The sequence below is a fragment of the Cucurbita moschata genome, unplaced genomic scaffold (assembly GCF_002738365.1).
Source record: "Cucurbita moschata cultivar Rifu unplaced genomic scaffold, Cmos_1.0 Cmo_Scf00024, whole genome shotgun sequence".
Lineage (NCBI taxonomy): Eukaryota > Viridiplantae > Streptophyta > Magnoliopsida > Cucurbitales > Cucurbitaceae > Cucurbita > Cucurbita moschata.
This window is the reverse complement of record NW_019268540.1, coordinates 1876292-1900957: the sequence shown is the minus strand read 5'-3', so window position 1 is coordinate 1900957 and position 24666 is coordinate 1876292. Positions and strand designations below refer to the sequence as shown.

General features: G+C 37.1%; 5 protein-coding genes across 8 annotated transcripts; 4 read left to right on the top strand and 1 right to left on the bottom strand.

The window, feature by feature from the left end:
* The first annotated feature begins 2471 nt into the window (after positions 1–2471).
* LOC111461093 (probable galacturonosyltransferase 6) lies at positions 2472–9417 on the top strand. 3 transcript variants are annotated; one of them, XM_023104572.1, is made up of 9 exons: positions 2472–2920; positions 3032–3066; positions 3186–3282; positions 3369–3459; positions 3554–3609; positions 4841–5163; positions 5340–5697; positions 5918–6439; positions 8908–9417. In XM_023104572.1, the coding sequence occupies exons 1-9, from the start codon at positions 2918–2920 to the stop codon at positions 9181–9183; spliced, it is 1761 nt and encodes a 586-aa protein (XP_022960340.1). In that variant the 5' UTR covers positions 2472–2917; the 3' UTR covers positions 9184–9417. The 3 variants fall into 3 exon arrangements, with proteins under 3 accessions (XP_022960340.1, XP_022960339.1, XP_022960341.1); XM_023104571.1 differs by having other exon boundaries at positions 2473–2920; positions 3244–3282; XM_023104573.1 differs by having other exon boundaries at positions 2856–2920; positions 3224–3282.
* A 483-nt stretch (positions 9418–9900) lies between these two features.
* On the top strand, positions 9901–16076 carry LOC111461112 (adenylylsulfatase HINT3). The gene is made up of 8 exons (XM_023104596.1): positions 9901–10273; positions 12232–12444; positions 12556–12611; positions 13746–13803; positions 14539–14605; positions 15008–15063; positions 15668–15721; positions 15805–16076. Exons 2-8 carry the CDS (start codon positions 12235–12237, stop codon positions 15934–15936), a joined length of 633 nt encoding a protein of 210 aa, XP_022960364.1. The 5' UTR covers positions 9901–10273; positions 12232–12234; the 3' UTR covers positions 15937–16076.
* Positions 16077–17166: 1090 nt separating this feature from the next.
* Positions 17167–17842, top strand: LOC111460641 (photosystem II reaction center W protein, chloroplastic-like). Of its 2 annotated transcripts, none has more exons than XM_023103847.1 (2): positions 17167–17354; positions 17425–17842. In XM_023103847.1, the coding sequence occupies exons 1-2, from the start codon at positions 17258–17260 to the stop codon at positions 17742–17744; spliced, it is 417 nt and encodes a 138-aa protein (XP_022959615.1). In that variant the 5' UTR covers positions 17167–17257; the 3' UTR covers positions 17745–17842. The 2 variants fall into 2 exon arrangements, with proteins under 2 accessions (XP_022959615.1, XP_022959616.1); XM_023103848.1 differs by having other exon boundaries at positions 17174–17354; positions 17428–17842.
* Positions 17838–20226, bottom strand: LOC111460640 (phospholipase A1-Igamma1, chloroplastic). The gene is made up of 3 exons (XM_023103846.1): positions 19034–20226; positions 18737–18963; positions 17838–18128 (listed from the first exon to the last, which is right to left on the bottom strand). Exons 1-3 carry the CDS (start codon positions 20102–20104, stop codon positions 17885–17887), a joined length of 1542 nt encoding a protein of 513 aa, XP_022959614.1. The 5' UTR covers positions 20105–20226; the 3' UTR covers positions 17838–17884.
* Positions 20227–20395: 169 nt separating this feature from the next.
* Positions 20396–24111, top strand: LOC111461021 (RAN GTPase-activating protein 1-like). The gene is made up of 2 exons (XM_023104448.1): positions 20396–20648; positions 22214–24111. Exon 2 carries the CDS (start codon positions 22225–22227, stop codon positions 23842–23844), a length of 1620 nt encoding a protein of 539 aa, XP_022960216.1. The 5' UTR covers positions 20396–20648; positions 22214–22224; the 3' UTR covers positions 23845–24111.
* The last annotated feature ends 555 nt before the right edge of the window (positions 24112–24666 follow it).

The window sequence follows — 24666 nt, the reverse complement described above, 5'->3', positions numbered from 1 at the left end:
ATATATATATATATATATATATATATATATATATATATATATATATATATATATATATATATATATTTGCTGGAATTCAAAAGATATCTTAAATTCATATTAAACTTGTAATTTAAACTATTTTAAAATAATTATTTTAGTAATATTTTACAAAAATAAATTTGTAACTTAAAAAAAAAAGTTTTAGTTGCTTATTTTCTTTTTAATTTCATGTCTTTTAATCATAATTTCTAAATAATATTATAATTGACAAATATTAATGAAATAATTAAAACCATATGTATCTCAACTTTAATTCATTCTCCCTGGAATATTTAATAAATAATTTTAAATGTCGTATAAAAATGAAATTATAATTTAAATTATATTTTGTATAATTTAATTGAAAGGAAAAGCCAGCGACCCTACCAAACAATCAACCTCAAATTAAATTAATGGAATTTTATTTTCAATAAATTCTCAAAAACCGTTGAAATTTTTTGTGGGCCCCACCATTACCGAACACCAATTATTTATTTATTTTTAATTCTAACCATTTTAACAACTATTTAATTTGGCATTATGGTGACTAAGTTTAGGGTATGACTCTGATACCATATTAGTGATACTATATTAGAGGTTGATTGTCCACTTAAGCTCTCGTGACTTTGCTTTGAGATTCCCCAAAAAGTATCGTACTAATAGAGATAGTATTCATTGATTATAAACTGATGATCATTTTCTAAAATAGCCGATGTGGGACTTTCATTCAACCATCACAAGATATTTCAATAAATTCAACAAAATCAGATGGTATTATGAAAAAGATAAGACGATAACAAAATTGATTTTTAAAAATTACAAAATTTAAAAAGAAATTTGAAAATTTAAAACTAAGCGTAGATCTGCGATATTCTGATTTAATATATTAAACTCGCATGCTTGATAAAAGAGATTGAACTATCGACTTTTAAAATGATGTCTTATATGTTAAATTATGTTTGAATTTAACTGTCAAACGGTTGGCGTATAATATTTGGAGAATATATTATTTATGGAATATATCTTAGATATTATATTTTAATATTATTTATTTGATTTATAGTATATTTTATTTTATTCTCAATATTTAATTAGTTTATATTTTCCTTATCTATATTAGTTGCTAGCTTGTATTCTATTTAAAGCTTATGAATATCAATGAAAACACACCTTTCCAATTCTATTTCTATTTCTCACGTTAGAGCATTGATCTTGGTATTCTTAAATATCAAAATTTTTTTGAGTTGGGGTTTGGTATTCCTAATACTCCTCCAAAGCCGAACCCCCCAAAGCCAAACCCTAACTCAATCAGTCTTTACGGTCGCAATTCATCACCTAATTCAATCAGTGAAGCCTTTACAACCGCCGATCATCCATCGTTATAAACATCTTCAAATTTCTCACCAAGCTCAAAGGTGGTATATTCAAGATGTTCGTATTTTCTTTCACAACTTCTCGAGTGGTCCAGAGCACCGATCTTGGTGTTATTATCCAACTTCAAAACTTCGGATGTTTATTCAACACATCCTTATTATATCCATCACTCTGAGCAGGATGGATATAATAAGGATGCTCAGAGTGATGGATATAATAAGGATGTGTTGAATAAACATCCGAAGTTTTGAAGTTGGATAATAACACCAAGATCGGTGCTCTGGTTCACTCGAGAAGTTGTGAAAGAAAATACGAACATCTTGAATATACCACCTTTGAGCTTGGTGAGAAATTTGAAGATACTTATAACGTATTCTTGATATTAGATGATCGAGAACAGTTTGTCAACCACAGTTCTCGGTCTAATAGAATACTCGAGATTCGGAAGCAATAGCGATGGTTTGAAAGCTATTGAAAGCACATCTCCTTACCCAAGCTGTTGTTATTTCTCTCTTGCTAGATTATATAACGTCTATTTCAAAAATCTCTCTCTGCCCTCGTTTTCTAAAACCTTCTCTTAAAACCAAGGGCAGAGGCTCGAGCGTACGCCGCTTGGCCGTAGGCGACGCAAGAACGAATTGACTTAGCTCACTCGTCGTTGGAAAGTGAGTGACACACAATCGCAAGTCCGCTGCTAGTAAGAGTGCAATTTTGACAAGGAGTGGTTATTGAAATTTAACACAAACTCAAAATTTATTAAAAAAAACTACCATTATTATCATATGATTATTATTAATTTATTTAAGGAAAATAATATCATTATTATTATTTTTCATATATAAAGCACTACTGTCGGCATCACAGAGTACAAAATGACGAATTTTAAAATATTACGAGAATAATAATAATACAAAAAGAAATAAAAAAAAATAAAATTAGTTAATTAATGGGAATAATTTTTAATAAAAATAAATTAATTAACCGTATAAACGAATTTTAAAGCGTGTTAGAATTAAAAGTAAGGAAATAAAATTAAATAACGAGAATATTATTTTTAAGACAAGAATAAAATAAAGCAAAAAAAAAAAAAAAAAAAGCTCGTCACAGGAAACTCACATACAGAACCAGCCGAACATGGCCGAGAGAGCAAGCTTCTTCTTCTTTCTTTGTTTCTCTCTCAACAACCGGCTTGCGATTAAAGAAGAAGGAAACGAATATTATAATGATTGACCCTAAACCCTAGAAGCCAGTTCTCCTCTTTTTTTTGCCTCATTTTCGTTACCTTGATGTTCCGTATTCTTGAAGCAATACGTTGATTTCAATTCTCCCTCCATCGCTGAGCAGTTTGAATGTGGTTTTTATGGTTTTTGTGAGGAATTGTTCAACGGGATCCACTGTTGGAAGGCGGCGTTGATGAAGCTGCTTCGTCGATGCCAGAGGATTCTGATCCTCTCTCTGCTATCTTTCTCTGTTATTGCTCCATTGGTTCTTGTTTCTCACCACCCCAAGATCATCACTTCTGATGGTTTGTTTTGTTTGTTTTTCTCCTATTGTGTTGTTCTTTTTTTGACTACTTAATGGAGGAGGACGAGGGTGTGTTTTGGTTTGATTGATTTTGTTGGTTGTTCTGATTCAGGGCGGAGGGAGTTCATCGAGGATTTATGGAGCAGGGTATGACTGTTGTTCTTTCAGTTTGTGTTCTTATTGAATTTTGTTTGTGGGTTCTGTTTTAGTTCGCGAGGTGAATGATTTGCTGAAATGAGAGAATTTGATTTTGATTTTTGGCGTAGGCTTAGTTGTTATTCTTTCACTGCAAATTTGTTTTCAGTTCCCGATTGTTCTTTGCAGAAATGGAGAGATGTCGAAGCACTTAACTCAATCGGACAGGTATTCTTACATATCAGTTAAATCAGTCATTCCCTTGGTATCACTGGCACGTTCTGCATTTGATCTATACTCGCATTGTCATGAAGGAAGCGGGCGAAGGCTTGAAAGAACCCAAATCTATTGTTTTGGAAGATAAAAATTTTCATCCTAGAGAAGGAAATAACTCCCTTGATTTTGGTTTGTGTTTTTCCTTGTGTTTTATTTTTCCCCTGCGGTTCTCATTTCTCTTATTTATTTTACTTTTTTCTGGGCTATTCCATTTGAACTGCAGGAAGTAAACCAAACGAAGTAAATAATGATACACGGTTTGAGAATGATGGGAAAAAGGTACTCTGTTCTACAAATGCTTTTAATTCTCTCGGATATCTCCTTCCAAATGATATTCAAAATGTATATGTGTGCCGTTTTGCAATATTAGGAGTGTAATGCCTTCCTTGGTTTTGTATATTGTTTATTTCATTCTTCAATGTAATGATTGATCACTATCCTGCTGCAAAGCAATTTCTTGAGAAGCCTGACATTGTTGATAATTGTTTTTGTTCTTCAACTCCTGTTTACGTTCTTATTTTAGAAGTTGCAATTGAATTTTACTTGATCTTAAACTATGTTTATTATTCCTGAGTATGCTACTCTTCTAACATTTAAGGTCTTTAAAAATAAGGAAAATACTTTTTCGATTGTTGGAACCATGTTTTGGCTTTCTTTTTGAAGGCATAATTGTATAGGAATACTGGTACTTTTAAACATAAAAATAGCATAACTATTGATAATTGGATTGGAGTTCATTGTGATCTTTAAAGAATTCCTTGAAGAAAGATTTTAGAAAACCTCTCACATTAACAAGTCGCAGGTGGTCTTCCCTTGAGTTCCAGTTTTCTCAGTATACTCATACGTTTGGTTGCTTGTATGTGTTGATAGGTTGAAGTTCAATTTCTTATCTAGCCAATATTGTGTTTGAATCAAACGTTTTCTTTTGTGTGAATAATCTTTCAATATAAAGTTCTTTTCGTCATGTTTTTACAAAATGTTTAAACTACGTGATTTGAAGGAAATGAATTTTTTGGGTTCTTACATTTGATCATGTTGAATTAACTCAAGCCCTGATACAAGTCTAATATGTTCACAATGTATGGTATGTTTTGACATATTGATGAAAAATATTTGTTCTACATTAAAGATCTCTTTAATCGAATGCATCTGATGACATATTTTTGTACTACTTAAGTTTGTAATTTTGAATTTCTGAAAAGATAAGGCCCAGTGATCATCACACCAACATAAATAATGTGAATCAAGTTTGGGAGGGTATGTGCAACATTGCAATTCTGGGAACTAATTTTGGTTCTTATTATTGGAATTTCTATATGTGGCCTCAACATCATTTATAAACGACTTCCTCTTCTTATATTTTTTGACCTTTGTTCCTCGCTTAAGTTGTTTTTATTTTCCCAACTGAACCATTAGAAGCACAAATATTCAGCAACAGTGAACTTCTTCTCTAGCATGTATGAACTATACATAAGTTCACCTACACACTGGTTCTAAATTTTGATTGCAGGAACATTCTTTTAATGCAACTGGACGACAGGATAATAACGTGCATGGTCAGTCAAGGGGAGTGAGAGATGTGGAAATAGAGACAAAACATCCACTATCTAATCGGAGTACTGTCAAGCACGATAACAGTGTACGCACAGCCAAGTCTAGATCTATAGATTATAAGGTAAAGGAGATCATAGATCAACTGATAAGAGCCAAAGCCTACCTAAGTTTTGCCCCACCAGGTAGTAATTCTCATCTGATGAAAGAGTTAAGGCTACGAATCAAAGATTTGGAACACGTAGTTGAGGAAGTTACTAGGGATTCTGAATTGACAAAGAGGTAAATAGGAATTTCATTGCCATTTTTCACATTTTTGTTAGGAGAGTTTGAAAGAAAGTTAAAAAATTATGAAGGATGCTTTAATGTCAACTAGCTACACTTGTGTATGGAAAATTATATCCAGCTTTTTAATGTCAACTAGTGGAATTTCACCTGAAAACCTTTCGAATTTGTAGTGCTTTGCAGAAAATGAAAAGTATGGAGTCTTCATTAGTAAAAGCAGGCAATGCTTACCCAGACTGCTCGGCAATGTCTTCAAAGCTTCGGGCTATGGCTGAAACTGCTGAAGAGCAAGTTCGTATGCAAAAGAAACAAGCTACTTATCTTCTAAATCTTGCTGCAAGCACCACCCCTAAAGGCTTTCATTGTCTATCAATGCAATTGACTTCTGAGTACTTTGCTTTGCAACCTTCGGAGAGGCTGCTTCCTGAACAGAATAAGTTGCACGACACTACATTGTATCATTATGCTGTATTCTCCGACAACGTTTTGGCTTGTGCAGTTGTTGTCAATTCCACTATTTCAAGTGCTATGGTATGTACCTTTTATTTTTTCCCCTTCGAGCATTGCAATCAACTTTGTTTACCTACATTAGAATTTAAAGCTTAAAACATACTATTTCTTATTTGTACTAGGGCATTCTCAAGGTTGTATATCGTGTGGATTTTGTCTCTTCGCACTGATTTATAGTGGTGGCTATTAGGGACATTTTATTCTCTGAAAACATGTATAATTGTCTGTTTTAAATTTTCAGGAACCGGAAAAAATTGTCTTCCACTTGGTGACCAATTCATTGAACTTACCAGCAATGTCCATGTGGTTCTCACTAAATCCTCCCGGAAAAGCCACAATTGAGGTCCTGAGCATGGAAGACTTTAAATGGCTATCCACGGAGTATGATTTAGGATGGACGATGCAAAATACTAGTGACCCAAGGTTTACTTCCGAACTCAACTATCTGCGGTTCTATCTGCCAAATATCTTCCCTTCCCTGGATAAGGTCATACTTCTTGATCATGATGTGGTGGTGCAAAAGGATTTATCTGGTTTGTGGCACGTTGATATGAAGGGGAAGGTGAATGTTGCTGTTGAAACTTGTAAAGAAAGTGAAGTTTCTTTTCTACGGATGGATACGTTCATCAACTTCTCAGATCCTCTGATTGCCGATAAGTTTGACAATAAGGCATGTATGTGGGCATTTGGGATGAACGTATTTGATCTCAGACGGTGGAGGGAAGAAAATTTAACTGCTCTCTACCATAAATATCTACGATTGGTAAGAAAATTGATATTAGTTGCTTTGGTTGCGTGCTACTACTTTTCCTGGAGAGGCAACTATTTTTGCGTGTTTGTGTATTAGCAGTCACTATCTACCTAGTTTATAATCATCAGAATGTGCTTATCATATCTTCCTGTCCAGCATTCTGCAGATATTTTAGGCTGCAATTTTTTTAGATTCAGTTCATATTTCATTTACTTGTGTTTCTGCTTGCAATGCTTCGTTAAATGAGTCTACCTTGTCTCCTAGCTACTTGTGTACTTTAGGCTGTACTTCTTCTAACAAAGTTTTGTCTTTTGGGCTATGGTCTAGATGCTAATTTTACATTTTGGTGGGTTTGTCTTCGCTTCAGTGGTTCTTTGGTTTTGCAATTCTGTTTCTGGAATTAAGCGCATTGTTCTCCTAGGTTCTTTATTGGTTATTATAACTTTGGAATTTTTATCTTTCTAGCTCTTTTCATTATTGTCGTCTATGAATGAAAATTTGTTTCTTGTTTAAAAAACAAAGGGAGGTATGCATTTAGTGTCTAGCTTGAAGTTGGAAGTGTAATGCTGCAAGAGGACTTTTGAATCCTTCCCTAATTCTATATTTCTCTATGTGGTTTCATCTCAAGTGTTATTGGAGTTGTTCAATTATCGGGAATGATCACTATTAATATATATATACACGCACACATACATAGACATATGTATGTGTGTGTGTGTATAGATAGATAGATAGATGGTGGATAGAGAGAGAGAGAGAGAGAGAGAGAGATGAACAGATAGATAGATGCAAGTCCATCGAAGAAACAATGGTGGCTGTTAAAGTACAAATGGGAAAGAGCTCGCTGTGATAAGTGAGGAGTTGAATAGATTACTTGATAGTAAGATGGAGTCGGAGTTCGCTAAGAAGTTGGAGGGATTTTGGCACACGGGAGAAGTATCCAATGGAGAAGATCAAGGAGGATCATGGTAAGGGGAACGCTTGATTCATTTAATGTGCTAGCTAGAAGTTAGAAGAGTAAAGGAACTCTTGAATCTTTCCCTAATTATATACTTCTCTAGAATCTTTCTAAAGGACATTCGTTTAAAGAAGTTGGAGAAACCAATTTTCAGGGAACAAATCCTGATGGCTGGTTGCCTTAGGTGGAATATTATTTTGTGTTAAATCCGTTAGTATAAGCTGAAAAACTGGAGGCTTCGTGCTTTGCTTAGGAGGAGAGATATTGTCTTTGCATGACTAGATTGAAGGAAAGCACCGTATGTTGGGACAATTTCGTTATTTGTTGCCAAAAAACTTTCGACCAACCCAAAAGGTGATGTTGTGTGAAAAATCCATAGCTCTCTAGCAAGAAAGCACCTTCGAAGAGTATCATTGCCTTTTTTAGCAGTTTGCTGCTCCATTATCAAAGTTGATAGAGCTCATTTGGAGTGTCACTTCATGAGTGGGTTGAAGGAGGAAGTGAAGGCTGAGTCCAGTGTGCTCCAACCAAGGGCTTCTCTGGGAGATGACAAGAACCCTAGCGCTTAGGGATAAACCATAAGATTCTGCTTGCCAAAAAAGGAGTTCTCATTGTTAAATTTCACTAACCTGTGGTAATGCATCCTCTTGCCCACCACCTTTATTTTTGTCTGAATCCTTTTCCTCCAAATACTTCGTAAAAAAAAGTTACAAACCCACCCACATTTAGCATATGACTTTTCAAAAACAGGTCTGATGACCCCACCCTTTTCTGTCTTTTCTTCCACCACTTCCTTTGTGATTAGAACTGCATCAAAGACTTTTATATCTATGTTGGTTAATTGAAATTGTCATTTGGAGGACTTTTTTGGATTGTTTCCATGAGAACGTTTTACTGTTTTAGACTCCATTCCTCAATCTAATGCACAAATGGTTATCACCTGTTCGAGTGATGGATACTTTTGAGGATCGGGCCAAATGTAATTTCTTTTAGGCATTTATTGAGTATAGTGTTCTAAATAACTCTTAGAACACCTTAAGGATGTGCACTTGTTCCAAGCTTGTAAGAATTCCCATGGAGACTATATGTTCTGGTGATTTATCATTACCAAGGGACTTGACAATAGCCACGATTTCTTCTTCATTCAATGTTCATTCTTGCCAACTCTTCTTTCCTAAAGTTTATCGAAAAAGCTTTCACTCAACAAAATTAAGCACCATTGTAGGAAAATGTAATCTGCACACGCCCCAGCTAGGGAGGAAGGAAAAGAAAGTGGTTGAGGAGAGCCTTTTGTGCAAATACAGTTGTATACTTTGTTATTTCAATTTACAGTATGTTTTTCGCTTGTAGTAGTTTAAAACTATGATAATTTAAATTGCTTTAGTTTAGATAAACAGCATCAAAATGTTGGTTTAGTCTCTGCTATAGTTCGTTTACAAACCATAGTTTTAGAAATAGAAAATAATGTTCAAATGCACATACAGTACTATCATTCCTCACAGCTACTATGTAATGAATGCAGAGTACTGAACGGCCAATCTTGAAGGGTGGAAGCTTGCCTTTGGGGTGGGTCACATTCTATAACCAAACAACGGCGGTGGAACGACAATGGCATGTGCTCGGACTCGGCCATGACTCTACCGTGCCACAAGACGACATCGAGAAGGCAGCTGTTATACACTACAACGGTGTTAGGAAGCCATGGTTAGACGTTGGATTTGGAGAATACAAAGAGTTTTGGATCAAACACATAGACTTCAACAACCAATATTTGGAACAGTGCAACATCCACTGGTAATTAATGAGCAGCAAACAAAGCTTAGAGGCTTGTTGATTAGATGTGAGGTTTAGTTACTTTTTCTTAGAAGGCTTCCTAATTCTCTCCATTTTTTCAACTTCCATACCTATTCTTCATGTAAATTACCACTCATTCTTTCCCCGGAAATATGTATTTTCTTTATACCATAACCTTGTAGGGAAGTTGAATTATAGTGATGATTGAAAATAAGAAATTCCAGCTTTGGTTTGGTTAGCCCTTTGTACATGGAACTGGGAGACTCTTCACCAAGCTAAGGCTTCACCCTCTCTGTCCTTTTCGTTTACTCTTGATTATGCAAACTGATTGCGCCATTAGCTTGTAAGTTTACCAATAACACTTTAATCTTTTACTAAATATTTGAATGAAGCGGATGAACTTGCAGCAATCCGAACTATTATTCAATGTATCTATCTAATACGTTATTTCTTTTAATATTTCATTTACCTAATACATTATTTTTTACAAACATTTTAAAAAGGGATGATTTTGTTTATTTTGATCTCATTTTTTGTTTTCTCAATAGTAATTTGAATACAAGTATATTAAACTCAACAATTTTCTTTTGAATCATTTAATTAAAATGTATTATTAGTGAATTTCATATAAAATTTGTTCTGTTCTCTCTAAAGAAAGCATTTTTAGGCCCAATAATCCAAAGTCCAACCCAGAATGGCTCTCTAAGGCATAGCGTAGAGACTAGAGAGCAGCCATTCGTTTTGGAATCTCATCTCTTTTCTTCTCTGTCACCCACAGACACAAACTCTGCAAAACCAACGCCATCAAACTCTGCAAAACTCCCTCAATCATCATCCCCCCACTTCTTTCCTTCTCTCTTTCTTTCACCCCACTGAGCCCTACCGGCTATCACTCACTCACGCCTCTGCTCTTCTCTAACCCAGTTACTTTTTTAGCTCACTTAACCAAATTTCCTATCTGGGTTCCAAACACTCAGTGGCCAAATGGGTCTCGCTTCAAATTGCTGATGGATATGGGGTTCTTTAATTGATACAGGATCGAGACGAAAAAAGAGCTGAAAGATTTGGTGCAGAATCCGGGAAGCTAGCTAGAGGTGAATCACAATTCCTTGTGCTAATTTTTGCGCTGTTCATGAGATGCTCTGTTCTTGTAACTTGCAGCTTTGTTTTAGCAAGGATTATATTGTAGTTTGCTTGGTTTGGTTAAACTTCTGAAACGATGCAAATGTAAGCTTTGACTTGATTTTCTGGATTCGGGTCCATTGGCAGAAAGGAAGGGAACCAATATTTTGGTCTGGTAGTAGAAGAATTAATGTTTTAAGTCCTGTTTTTGGTCCTTTGTTTCCTTTTGATGTCATTTTTTCAATTAGAATTCAGCAGTATGTGACAATTTCTTGAAATCTTGTCGGGCTTCCTTGTGTTAGGATTTTGCAAATAGGGACTTCAAAACAATCATGTTTTAAAAGTGTAAAAACCAAATGAACTTTTTTAGGGTACAGGTTCCGACATAGATGGATGTTTTGAAAGTACTGATACTAAATAGACAAAGCTGATAGTAAAGGGGGCAAATATAGGATTTAAACTCAGGATAGAACAAAATGATGTGGAAAAGGATTAAAAAACAAAAAGAAAGAACAACGGTCATGTGGGTTGGAAATAGTATCTGGAAATACTTTTGGGTTGGGAAGTGTAAATTTGTTGAATATTGTTGTAAGATCCCATATCGGTTGGGTAGGAGAACGAAACACCCTTTATAAGGGTGTGGAAACCTCTCCCTAGCAAACGTGTTTTAAAGCCTTGAGGGGAAGCCCGAAAGGGAAAGCCCAAAGAAGACAATATTTGTTAGCGGTGGACTTGAGCCGTTACAAATGGTATCAGAGCCAGACACTAGGTGATGTGCCAACGAGGAGGCTGAGCCCCGAAGGGGGGTAGACACGAGTTGGTGTGCCAATAAGGATGCTGGGCCTCGAAGGGGGTGGATTTGGTGGGGGTCCCACATCGATTAGAGAAAGGAACGAGTGCCAGTGAGGACGTTGTTTTCCAAAAGGGGGTGGATTGTAAGATCCCACATCGGTTGGGGAAGAGAACGAAACACCCTTTATAAGGGTGTGGAAACCTCTTCCTAGCAAACGCGTTTTAAAGCCTTGAGGGGAAGCCCGAAAAGGAAAGCCCAAAAAGGACAATGTTTGCTAGCGGTGGGCTTGACCTGTTACAAATGGTATCAGAGCCAGACACTAGGTGATGTGCCAGCGAGGAGGTTGAGCCTCGAAGGGGGGTAGACACGAGGCGGTGTGACAATAAGGACGCTGGGTCTCAAAGGGGGTGGATTTGGTGGGGGTCCCACATCGATTAGAGAAAGGAACAAGTGCCAGCGAGGACGTTGGGCCCCAAAGGGGGATGGATTGTAAGATCCCACATCGGTTGGGGAGGAGAACGAAACACCCTTTATAAGGGTGTGAAAATCTCTCCCTAGCAGACGCGTTTTTAAAGTCTTTAGGGTAAGCCCAAAGAGGACAATATGTGCTAGCGGTGAGCTTGGGCCGTTACAATTGTTCAAATGATCAAAGTATACGGAATATGGTAACAACATGGTTATTTAGTATCTATCTAGTAACTTGGTAACTTTCATTTGCAATTCCTACCAATTCATCACTCCATTCTCTTAAATTTAGTGTTTTCGTTTAATAATTGAAACGGGGCTTCTTATTTTCTTCGTTGTAAGATAATTTTATCCATTTCAAAATTACTCTCAAACACGCTCGAAGTTTCGAATGCTCCATATCCAAATTAGGGGTAACGGGTCGAAATGTATAAGAGTCAGAAGTGAGGTATTTCCATGTTGTATAGGTGATGAGTAGATGACTAAATAGAGCGTGTCTTGATTTCATTAAGGACTGTTTTCTTGGAGGAATGAACTTAAAACACTAGCTGATTGCAGCTGAAGGAGACTTTCTCAGTGCCTCTGTTTGTTTTTATCAAATTCTCTACATGTGTTACACTATATACTTATGGCAATTCACAATTTGACTGCAATACTTTCTGCTTTGGATAGTCCATGGAGGCCCGGAGGCTTGCCATTCTCTGTTCGCATCTCCGTCCAATTAACTCGGGACGTAGTCGAGCAACTCCCTCACATCTTTCCTCTTCGAACTGTGCTTCAGTAGCCAAGAGTGAGCAGCAGCTAATTTATGATCCTCACAAGGGGAGTCTACAAGATGGTTGTGTTTTCTGCAGGATTATACTCGGCGAGGAACCCGCTTTTAAGGTACTAATTATTTTGTTCATTTACAATTTTCGTGTCATCGTTTAAGGTTTGCTTTGTGAGATATATGGGATATTTGAAACCAACATTAAGAGATGACATTTTAACTTGCAGCTCTATGAAGATGATAGTTGCCTTTGTATATTAGATACAAGACCATTGAGTAATGGGTAAGGTATCATTCCTCCAAGATGCAGTACATATGTATATAGTTCTTATGTTTAGCTTAGACTCATTTTGTCTGATGATGTATCTGCGTGATACCATTGAATATGACTTAAAGCTTCTATGCAATGATGTTAGCTGCCTACCACTTTTATCTCGGGTAAGATTATTCATTGTTGCATGTCACTAGGTAGCTAACATCATTGCATTTATGTGATATCCCACATTGGTTGAAGAGGGGAACGAAACATTCTTTATAAGGGTGTGGAAACCTCTCCCTAGCAACACATTTTAAAATCGTGGGGCTAGCGGTGATATTATCGGGTCAAAGCGGACAATATCTACTACGGTGGACTTGGGTTGTTACCGTTGATATTAAAGTTAGACATTGGGCGGTGTGCTAGCGAGGACGTTGGGCCCCAAGGGGGTGGATTGTGAGATCCCACATTTGTTGGAGAGGGGACGAAGCATTCTTTATAAGGGTGTGGGAACCTCTCCCTAGTAGATACGTTTTAAAACTATGAGGCTGACGACGATACGTAAGGGGCCAAAGCGGACAATATCTATTAGTAGTGGGTTTGGGTTGTTATAGTTGGTATTAGAGCTAGACACCGGGCAGTGTGTTAGCGAGGACGTTGGGCCCCAAGGGGAGTGGATTGTGAGATCCCACGTTGGTTGGAGAGGGGGACGAAGCATTCCTTATATGGGTGTGAAAACCTCTCCCTAGCATACGCGTTTTAAAACCGTGAGGCTGACGATGATACGTAACGGGCCAAAGCGGACAATATCTACTAGCGGTGGGCTTGGGTTGTTACAATTAACTTGACCTATATATTTTATTGTATCCACTCCGAAAAGCTTCATCATTATCTTAGATCTTTTGGATACTTCAAAATCTTTTTCCTTAATCGTGCAAACTACGTTGAATCAAGCTCGGCTTGAAACCCTCGAGGTCTATGTCCTATTCCACAGTTTTAAACCGTAGATGTATCGTGGATGTGTTTAGGATACAAGATCCCGTGGCGATGCGCCATTATATAGTTGACCTATTAAATGTGACTTTAGGCTTCCTAATCTAACTTTGTTGATTTGAATTGTTATCCCCTTTAAGGCTCTTCTATTTATTTTCCATATCTCAGGCACTCTCTAATTATACCAAAATCTCATTATTCTTCGTTGGAAGCTACGCCTCCTTCTGTAAGTAACCATCCACTTAAGCTATACGTTCTAAAGTAATTGTCAATATATGTGTATATATATATGCATGTTTGTTTTTGTACATACGTGTGTGAGCTACCCTGTGGCACATACGTGTGTCACAGTGTGGGCGAGTGGGCCGAGACGAGTGTCTCGGGCGACTTCCTTTGAAATGGGTTTTTGAAGGACAGTACCGGACAGCACGGGTGTGCCGGTATTGCGCCCTAGTCCGCGTGTTGGAGGTTGCTACATAAACTCGCTATCTAGTACGGTATCCATAAATGACTCGGCATGGGCATAGGAGGGCCAATGGCTCGATAGAACCCGGATGGATGGATGTTCGGGAAGTCCCAATGAGATGAAAGACACGTGGGCCCATTCTCGATTGCATGACCGAGCGAGTTATGATGGCCGACGACATCCTGAGACTCGGGATGGCGTCAAGACATATGGACCCTGTCGATGGGGATCGAGATGGCAAGATGAGATGCAACGTTGCGTTGAGAGACCTTGGCCCGAGCAAAGCCAAGGTCGAGCCGAATGACTTGGCTTAGTGTAGAGACAAGTCGGATGTGTCGCAGACGATTGAACATGCATGCGCAGGCGGCGTGTGTGGTTGAACAAGCTTGGATTCTGAATATATTTATATATATATTCGGGTTCTCTCATTTGTTTGTCGATTTTCTGATGATCTATGTATTTATTTTGTCTATCTTCTATCTACTTACTGAACAGGTGATAGCTGCAATGTGTTCAAAAGTTCCATTAATTAGCAATGCAATCATGAAGTCAACCGGCAGCGGTATGAACCGACATTTATTTGCTTCATTCTATGTTTCTGTCTTCTCTCCAGTTTCTCAAATGTTTGGTTTTTCACATGTTGGGAATTCAGGCATGTTTGAATTTGAAATTCATGTGGTCGTGTTTCTGGTTTGAAAGACAGAAACATACAATCTTGTCCCCAGTTAACTGTTAATGTTCTGAAATGTGCAAGATTTCGAGCATTTATTTATGCTTAGGAACGTATCTACGATAGTCGTATTGTGCGTTGACTTTTACGAACACTTTTTATGTAACCGCACAAACCCACGATAGAGTCTTGGTTCATGTCTAATTTGATCTATTTCCTATTTTTTAATCTGTGTCGGATGTTTGTTGCTTCAAGTAGTTTCAACTGACATGAAGACAAACTTATATCATGCAGATTCATTCAACTTATTAGTTAACAATGGTGTGGCTGCTGGTCAAGTTATATTCCATGTAAGTTGTAACACAATCTCTATTGTTGTAACCGTCCAAGCCCACCGCTTGTGAATATTGTCTATTTTGGCCTGTTACGTATTACTATCAGCCTCACGGTTTTAAAACGCACCTACTATGGAGAGGGTCTAATCTTACTCTGACCAGTGTCTCGTACTGTCCGATGACTGGCTCTGATATGCTGGGCCACCAAGGGGGGTGAGTTGTGAGGGCCAACGTCGTTTGAAGAGGGAACGAAGTATCCCTTATAAGGGTGTGGAACCTAACAGACGCGTTTTAAAACCATGAGGCTGACGACGATACATAACAGACTAAAACGGATAATATTTGCTAGTAGTGGCCTTGGGCGGTTACACTTACTCTTTTATATGCCCCTTGTAGTAACATAGGTTTTAGTAATGGTGCATCGGTAAAATCCCATAAACATGTGCATTTAAGCTAAATTCTAGTCGACCAATTTAAGCATAGCTCAATTGAGTGAAGAACTACAACCCTGACCAGTATGTCAGAAGTTCAAATCTTCTCCTAGTTTGTTGAACGTTTTAAGTTTCATCTTACATACAACAAATCTTTGCTGATCTTTGTGTAAGCTTGAAACTATCAGACTCACATTCACATAATTCCACGCAAGGCGAGAGATTGCTTATGGGAATCTGAGGTACGTGTTACCATACCTGTTGATATTGTATTTTGAACGATCGAATCATCGACGCACGAACTATAAACACCGAGTTGATGCAGAGTTTGCAGCGAAGAACGCTGAAATTTGACGAGGAGGCGTCGAGGCTAGCAGAAAGCATACAAGAAATGCTACACAACACCAAAGAGAATGATAGCAGCAAGGTTCAAGAATCAAATCTGAGTGGAAATTAGCAATGTAATTAGGGTGGTGTTGCAATTTGAGCTGTATTATTTTGTGTACCATATTCATGTAATGTCAACTACAGTTTATTCTTTTTGAGTACCACAAAATTTGAATACTTAATAAAATGGAAGGCTTGCTTGCTTGTAAAGTTTGGTTGTTGTTTGACGTGGTATATATGTTCGACCAAGAGGATAGAGATTTGACATAAATATATAGAACGGAGTACGAGTACGAGATTTTAGGTATTGTCAGTACGTGTACTCAGGTATATATGTTCGACCAAGAGGATAGAGATTTGACATAAATATATAGAACGGAGTACGAGTATGAGATTTTAGGTATTGTGAGTATGTGTACTCTTTTTATTTATTATAATATTTTTCATACATGGACCGGTTCTATTCATATTAAAAGAATATTCAAAATAAAATATGATATTTTCGTAATACTATAAATTTTTTCTTAGGAAAGAAAAAAACATAATTTTAATTAATTTTTTCTTTGTTTTATAGCTATTTATGCCACGAACATTTTTTTTAATTATTATTATAAGTGCAAATAGAGATGTCCACATGGCGGGACAAGGAAGCTTTTTTGTTCATCTCTGTTACTTATTTCATTTTTTTTTTTATAAAATGAAAATTTTCATTTAATTGTTGCCGAGAAAACAAAAATAATTATTTTAAAGTTTTCATTTTTAATATAATATTTATTAAAATTTTGTAAAAAAAATATATTTTTTCAAAGTAGCTTTTTAATCTTTAAAATAATCTACCATATAATTTTTAATTTAAATATTATAATTACCCTCTAAAATTAATTTATTTATTTTTAATATAACAATAAATATATATATATATATATTAAAAGTATGGGTTAAAAAACATATTTATATTTAATCTAGTACTCAGACCCCATGTGTTGTGATTTCCTCAATTTTTGTCTAAACTGAAAATTCTCTCCCCATTTGACGGAGAGTCTGGACTTTGCTGATAAAATGAATATCTCTAAACACAAACGACTGGAACATAATCAAATAAATAAATATCAAAGGCATATTTGTTTCATAGGAAATAATCAAATATATATAGAAAAAGAAAATAAGAAAACAATTGGGTAAAGAAAGATGAGATGACACGTGTAGACTCACAATTGGGCAGAAGTAGATGAAGGATATCAAATGAATGGCTGTCCCTGTGTGTAGCTTTGTGTGTAGTGCCACTCATCGACACAAACCAATAATATTAATCTTCACAAACCCTTTCATCTCCGATCTCCATATTCCATTATTTTTCATTTTGCCTCCCAAAGTTGAACGTAAAGATCCCAATGGCCGCCGTCGCCTCCGCCTCTGCCGCCGCCGTCCGCTCTTCTCTGGTTCAGAACCGCCCACTTCCGGCGGCTTCACCCACCACCTTCCTTCTTGGTAAGTTCTAGATTTTGCTCAAAATTGAGTAACCATTTAAATTGGTTAAAAATTAATTAATTATATGTAGCAGGGTTGCCTGCATTGGGTAAGAGAGGAGGAGTAAGGTGTTGTGTGGACGGAAAGGCTAATGGAGAAGTGGAAAACAAGTCGTGCAACTTGGGGATGGGCGCGTCGTTGATAGCTGCAGCGTGTGCTGCGACCATGTCGAGCCCAGCCATGGCTTTGGTGGATGAGAGACTGAGCACCGAAGGAACTGGCCTTCCATTTGGTTTGAGCAACAATCTTCTTGGTTGGATTCTGTTGGGAGTTTTTGGTTTCATTTGGACATTCTATATCGTTTACACTTCTACTCTCGAGGAGGACGAAGAATCAGGCTTATCTCTGTAAACCAAACTTGTCATCTTATTATTACGATCGTTGTGGCTAATCTTAGAAGCTTCTATTGTTCAAATATCAATGAAGAAGAAGGAAACAACGTTCTAAATGGCTTCTAATTTCATATGAATTTTGAATGAACAAAATAAGATTTAGGAGTCAAAAGTTAAGCCTAATTGTTTGAGATGATGATGTATATCTTCTGGATGATCGTCAAATTTTGATCTATCGGGTTGTATCCAACGACCATCCTTATTCCTTATCATACCTTTGTTTTCGTCTTGCCTCCAATTTGGTGGGACCAAGTAATGATCTTTAAGAAAATCACAAGCTTTGTTCACCAGCGCCGGATCTCTCCCACTCGTTAACACGAACCTACGACCCTTTCCATGGTATCTGTTTCACCAAAATCAATTCAAATAAGTTTGAAATAACTTTTAAACCCAAGTGGTCTAAAATAAATAAATAATCTAATTATTAAAATTAGAAAAAAATTTGTAATTTAACAAAACATTTCTCTTCAACGTGCAACCAAACTCGATTTAATATAATATATTCATCATAATGCATAATTGTCCCTATCGTCACAGTTTAATATAATATATTCATCAAATATTGTAAAGAAATAATACAGTATAATAATGTCAGAAACATATCCCAAATCCTTGATGATTTTTTTTATTAATATATATATATTGAAAATTTGGTGATATAATATTATCCTGTTCAATCATTTTAGATACCCTAGAAGATAATATTCTTTTAATATATATCTATATATATATATAAATATATAGCATTATGGTTATTAATTTATTATATTTTTATTTCATTTATATCAAAGGGTATTTTAACAAGTACATGCCATTTGATATTGTTATTTAAATAATTATGTGACATATTTATTAAGCTAAAAATGATGATTTCACATGATATAGAATTAGCAAAATGAATGGTAATTAGTATACTATAGGAAGATAAAAAGAAAAAGGTCAGAAAGTTACCCATCAAGTAAATGTAAGTGAGCTTCCAAATTATGTGCACAAACGGGGTCGTTTGTATCCTTGAGGAACGGTGAAATTTTATGATCCAATTTTAACTCCACGCCCACGTGTGAATAACTCCACGGTAATTCCTCCGCAAATTTCATCACAGCCGTTGGTACGCTTTCGTTGAATAAAAATCCTGGCGTCTTGGGTACCACGTCATGGACATTCACCACTCTCAATACCTGTTTTCATTTTAATATTATTATTTCCACTAATTATTAATTAATTAATTAATTAATTAAGATTAATTACCTTAACTCCCAATTCTTGGAGGCGTTCCTTGAAGGAGAAGTTCCCAACTCGGGGCCCCGAGAATGAGAAAACCGAAACCGGCACAACCCGACCGTTCTCCAACCGGTTCACACCCATTTCCGCAACGTCGAAGCCGCTCAACACCGCCAGAGCGCTTCCCAAACTGTGTCCAGTGATCGTAATGCTCATCTCTTCTCCGGCGAATCTCTCCACCAACCGCTTCACCTCCGTCACAATCTGCTCTCTCGCTGACAACTTGCTGTATCCACAACCTTCGTCCTTGTCTGTATACAGAGCCAGAAATCCCGATTCCGCCTTCACCGCCAAATTAGGGCATGGAATCTTCGCCGCCGCTACTGGTTTCAGAAAATCCATTAGATCCACGATCCATTCCAACCGCGTTACGGTGCCTCTCCACGCTATGGCGATGTCTCGCCGGCCGAGGAGTTTCGATTCACCGTCGTTTGATACCGCGACGTAGCCGATCCAGTTCGCGTTCTTGCTCCATACTTTTGGCCATCGCGATTTCTTGAAGAAATTCGGTAGGTTGATGTTTGATGTTGCGTAGAGGTACCGCGTTACTTCGTAACCTCCGCTTTCCATTCCGAGTCGTTCGAAGAATTTGCTTCGACTAAATCGACAACTCCCGCAGTATTTCGAGAACGGATCGTAATCGAAAGCGTCGTAGCAGGATTGCGCCATTTCACCGTAGCGGATTATCTCGGAGCGGAGGAGATCGTTCATCGGATCAAGCAACCCGGTCCAGTCGTTGCTGCCATGGATTTCACGCCAGGAATTAGCGATTTCTGCTGCCACTGATTCGTTTTCGGTATGTTCATCTCCCTCTGTTTGTTTTTCGAGGTCTGTAATAATGGAGGATGTGTCTCTGGTTCTTGAAGCTACTTCGTATGTCGATTGTCGTCGTCGTTGTGTTCTCCTTGTACTGAATAATCTGAAACCACGAAAGTGACGATTTGAGGTTGAGAAATGAAGTGAAGAAGATGATTGTTTGGATTGGTGGAGTGAGTTTGTGATTGGGAAGAAGAGGACATTGGAGAGGTGAATCGCCATTGACGATTGAAGCTCGTGCGAGGAAGATGAGGGAGATGAATCGGAGAAGATGATGCAATGAAGTTTGTTTATTATAGTAAAATAATAGACATACGATCAAAAGTCAAAATTTAGTCTCATATTTTAAATTTTAGAAAGCAAAAATTAATTACAAAATCATAATTGAACCTTTTAAAATAAATAAAACATATATTTCGCAGAAATAAATATGATTAAAACCATGGGGGCTTTTTTGGTAATTTCACATGAAAAGGCAAAGACAAAAACCCGTAAAAGGGACGCTTTGATCTGAGTTATCATTTGATCCGTTTGGATTCGATTGGAGTTTCATCATTTCCCTCCAATTCTTCACACGCTCTTCGCTTTCTCTATCACCAATTTTTCGATGATTGCCCTCCGCCGCCCTCTGTAAAACCTTAAGATTCTTGCATAAAATTTCCCTTTCCTGGGAGATTTCTGAGGAAAATCATTTTTAATCCGTTTTCCTCCCTTTTTTTTTTTCTTTCTAGGGTTCCGTTTCTGAGGATTTCCACTCTCCTCCCAGGTATTGATTTTATCTTTCTGCGAACTTTATCTTTTTTTTTTTTTCAGTTTTTTTTCGCCGGCGATCTTGTTGCGTTGTATCTTTATATGTTCGATGAGTTGACGTAAAACTTTTTGTTGTTAAGATCGTACCGTAATCTGTGTTCCCAAATGGTTCTTGTTATAGTCTGATTTGTAAATTGTTCGCTTTGTGGAAATTGATTAAGGTGTTTTAGATTTCGTTTTTTTTTTTTGCTTTTGTTCATTTGTTTTTTTTTTTGCTTGTCCTTTAAATTATTCCCCCTTTTTCCTGTTCCTTAATCTTTTGGGGGGTTCCAATAAGTTTATGTATGTTTATGCCTCGTTTCATTCCTTTGAAAGTCTAGGAAACGTAACGGCAGATGGGAATGATCATATTAGAGAAAATCCCAATTATAACAATTATCATGATTCTTGGTGCTAGTTTTTAGATGGCTTTTAACTTCCGTGGTCGACCATGCCGTGTATCTTTATTGAATTCAATGTGTGGGATTTACGCTTTTGATTTTTTGTTGTAATTTAATGGGCTTCCTTTAATCAATTCCCCTTTATAAAAGAGAGAGAAAGAAGCATCCCTTATGATTTGATAGGTTTTGCTGCTTGTATTTGTGGCCTTTTGTCCAATTTTCTCAGGAATGTATGAAGTTTAATATCCTCTATTGTATTGTAGTACTCGGTTTAGTACTAATACGTGATATACATTTTCAACGTGTCATTCTGAAACTAATCATAATGATACGTTTTCGAAATAGGAATTGTATGCCATTAAACATCCATTGTCAACCTCTTGGGAATCCTTCATATCGAGTTTTTGTCATTTTCAGCATAGAACATTTGATTACTGCTAAATTCATTTTATGTTAATAGTTTGTTTGTTGGTCTTGCAACTGCGTAATTCTGCCATTATGTAAATAAACATCCAATTAAGATTTGGGTTGATCATAGAAAGTTTAAGATAGTGATGCCTTGCAACTTATCATTTCCTTGAGTAATACTCATTCTAAATCTAAACCATTTTGACATTGCTATCAGGCATCAATTGTTAACAATGATAACCAACTACAGTTTTTATAATGCCTTTTGTGCAGTATCTATCTTTTCTAGATACCCTGTTTATACTCAATTTAAGCTTCATGTCATCTTTCTAAAAATTTACATGGAAAATTATATTTATTCCCTGATGGATTATTCATCAAATTTTATGAGTTATTCATCAGATACTTTGATTTGTGTGATATTTTTGTATTCTGATATATTTGCCCGTATGGTATAAGATAGGATAGTGACTCACTGGGAAATTTGATATTATGAAAATAGTTGAATCTTGCTATATAGTTTTGTTTCTAAATTGATGGCTGTATGGCTTTGCATATACATTTAAGGGCATTATTTGATATAGGGATATAGTATGTGCCTGACGATTTTCCAATCTTCTGTAAGATGTAAGCTTAAGCTGGGAAATAAATCCCAACTAATTTCATTTTTCCCTCTGAAGTCTGAACGTTGATCATTATTCAACGTTTCTTATTGTGGCTCGTTTTATTGCAGATTATTTTGTTATGGATTCTGCAGCCCAGACATTCCCACCTCGTGTGATGTCAATTAAATTATGGCCTCCAAGCCAGAGCACTAGGTTCATGCTCATAGAACGAATCATCAAGAATCTTACAACACCCTCCATTTTTTCCCGGAAGTATGGCTTATTGAGCAAAGAAGAAGCAGAGGAGGATGCCAAGAAAGTAGAAGATATTGCTTTTGCAACTGCAAACCAACACTTTGAGAAGGAGCCAGATGGCGATGGGAGCTCTGCAGTTCAAATTTATGCCAAAGAATCTAGTAGGCTTATGCTGGATATATTGAAAAGAGGTCCTGTATTAAAGGAGGATGGAGAGGCAATAATATCTGAGAGGGCAGCTGCCAAAGGAACTGTTTTTGATATATCAGGAGGACGAAGGGCCTTTATTGATGCAGAGGAGGCTAAGGAGCTTTTAGAACCCCTAAAAGATCCTGGAAACCTGTTTACAAAGATCTGCTTTAGTAATAGAAGTTTTGGCTTAGATGCTGCCCGTGTTGCTGAACCGATCTTGATGTCCATCAAAGATAGGTTGACTGAAGTTGACCTATCAGACTTCATTGCTGGAAGGCCTGAAGGCGAGGCTCTTGAAGTCGTGAATATTTTTTCTTCAGCATTAGAAGGTTGTGACTTGAGGTCTCTGGACCTCTCAAATAATGCCATGGGTGAGAAGGGTGTTCGGGCATTTGGGTCCCTTTTGAAATCACAGAAACATTTGGAGGAGCTTTATTTGATGAATGATGGTATTTCGGAAGAAGCTGCAAGAGCAATCTGCGAGTTGATTCCGTCTACAGACAAGCTTCGTATCCTTCAGTTCCATAATAACATGACAGGCGATGAAGGTGCAATTGCAATTTCCGAAATCGTCAAGGGTTCTCCTGCATTGGAGGATTTCCGTTGTTCCTCGACCAGGGTAGGTTCCGAAGGAGGAGTGGCTCTAGCTGAAGCTATTGGGACTTGTACCCATCTCAAGAAGCTTGATTTGCGCGACAACATGTTCGGGGTGGAAGCTGGAATTGCTTTGAGTAAATCTATATCTGCTTTTCCAGGTCTTACTGAAATTTATCTTAGTTATTTGAACTTGGAGGATGAAGGAGCTGAAGCATTGGCTAACGCCCTCAAAGATTCTGCTCCTTCCCTTGAAGTTCTTGAAATGGCTGGAAATGATATAACTGCAAAAGGTGCTGCCTCAATTGCAGCCTGTGTAGCAACAAAGCAATTCCTTAGTAAGTTATATTTGGCTGAGAATGAACTGAAGGATGATGGTGTGATTTTGATTAGCAAGGCACTGCAGGATGGACACGGTCAGTTGAGCGAAGTCGACGTGAGCGCAAATTCAATTCGAAGGGCCGGGGCAAGATTCTTAGCTCAAATATTAGTGCAGAAGCCAGGATTTAAGTTGCTAAACATCAATGGCAATTATATATCTGAAGAAGGGATCGACGAAGTGAAGGACATATTTAAGAATTCTCCCAGCATGCTTGGACCTCTGGATGAGAACGATCCAGAAGGAGAAGACTACGATGAAGATGCTGAAGAGAACGGCGATCACGACGATGAACTCGAATCGAAACTCAAGGGCCTCGACATTAAACGAGATGAGTAAGAATTCCACAGGTCTTGTTTTTGTTTCAGGTTTGTTTGCTATTTATTGATTTTTGATTTCTGTATGTGGGGTAGAGTTCCATACCAATGTTTAACCAAGTGTAACAGATCTCTGCTATTAGCCAGGCATTATTAGTGTTCTAGTTAAGAGATTTTTGAAGAAAAATTAGCTGCTTGCTGGTATTTCTGTAATTTGCCGCTACTTTTTCAATCTCTATTTCTTGTTGGCGTTCTTAAATTGATACAGTTCATCCAGAAGTTTCGATCATGTTATTCACCAACAAACCTCTCGTCTCGTATTCTGTTTAGACCCTTCCCCTCTCGAGGTGGGGACGGAAAAGCCTTTATTTTCATCATCCTAGTCTCCATTTTCTATTTCGTTTTATATTTGTGTAAAATTCGGGAAATCCCCGGATAATTAGCGAGGATGATAAGTGCCAACAATGTTAGATTTAGTCTTCTAGAATCTTTGCAAAACTTTCACAGAGAAAGCTAACTTAACGGATTGATTCCAACCAAGAGCTAGTTAGAAGGTGAATGACTCTTAGATTGAACTTGAAATCTATGATGGTCACTCTTATATCATGACGACTCACTTCAGAATTAGTTTGATTATTAATTTAATGAATCGATTTTTAACATTAAATCTAAAGTAAGGTTTGAATGAAACATACCACCGTTTCAACCACAAGGTTTTGCCACCATCTACAAATTACTAATAAATGTTATTAAATATAAATGGAAGAAAATTCTAATCACAAAGTTCAAGCAACTATTAAATACAAATCGAAGAAAATTCTAATCACTTTCCAATAATGTCAGC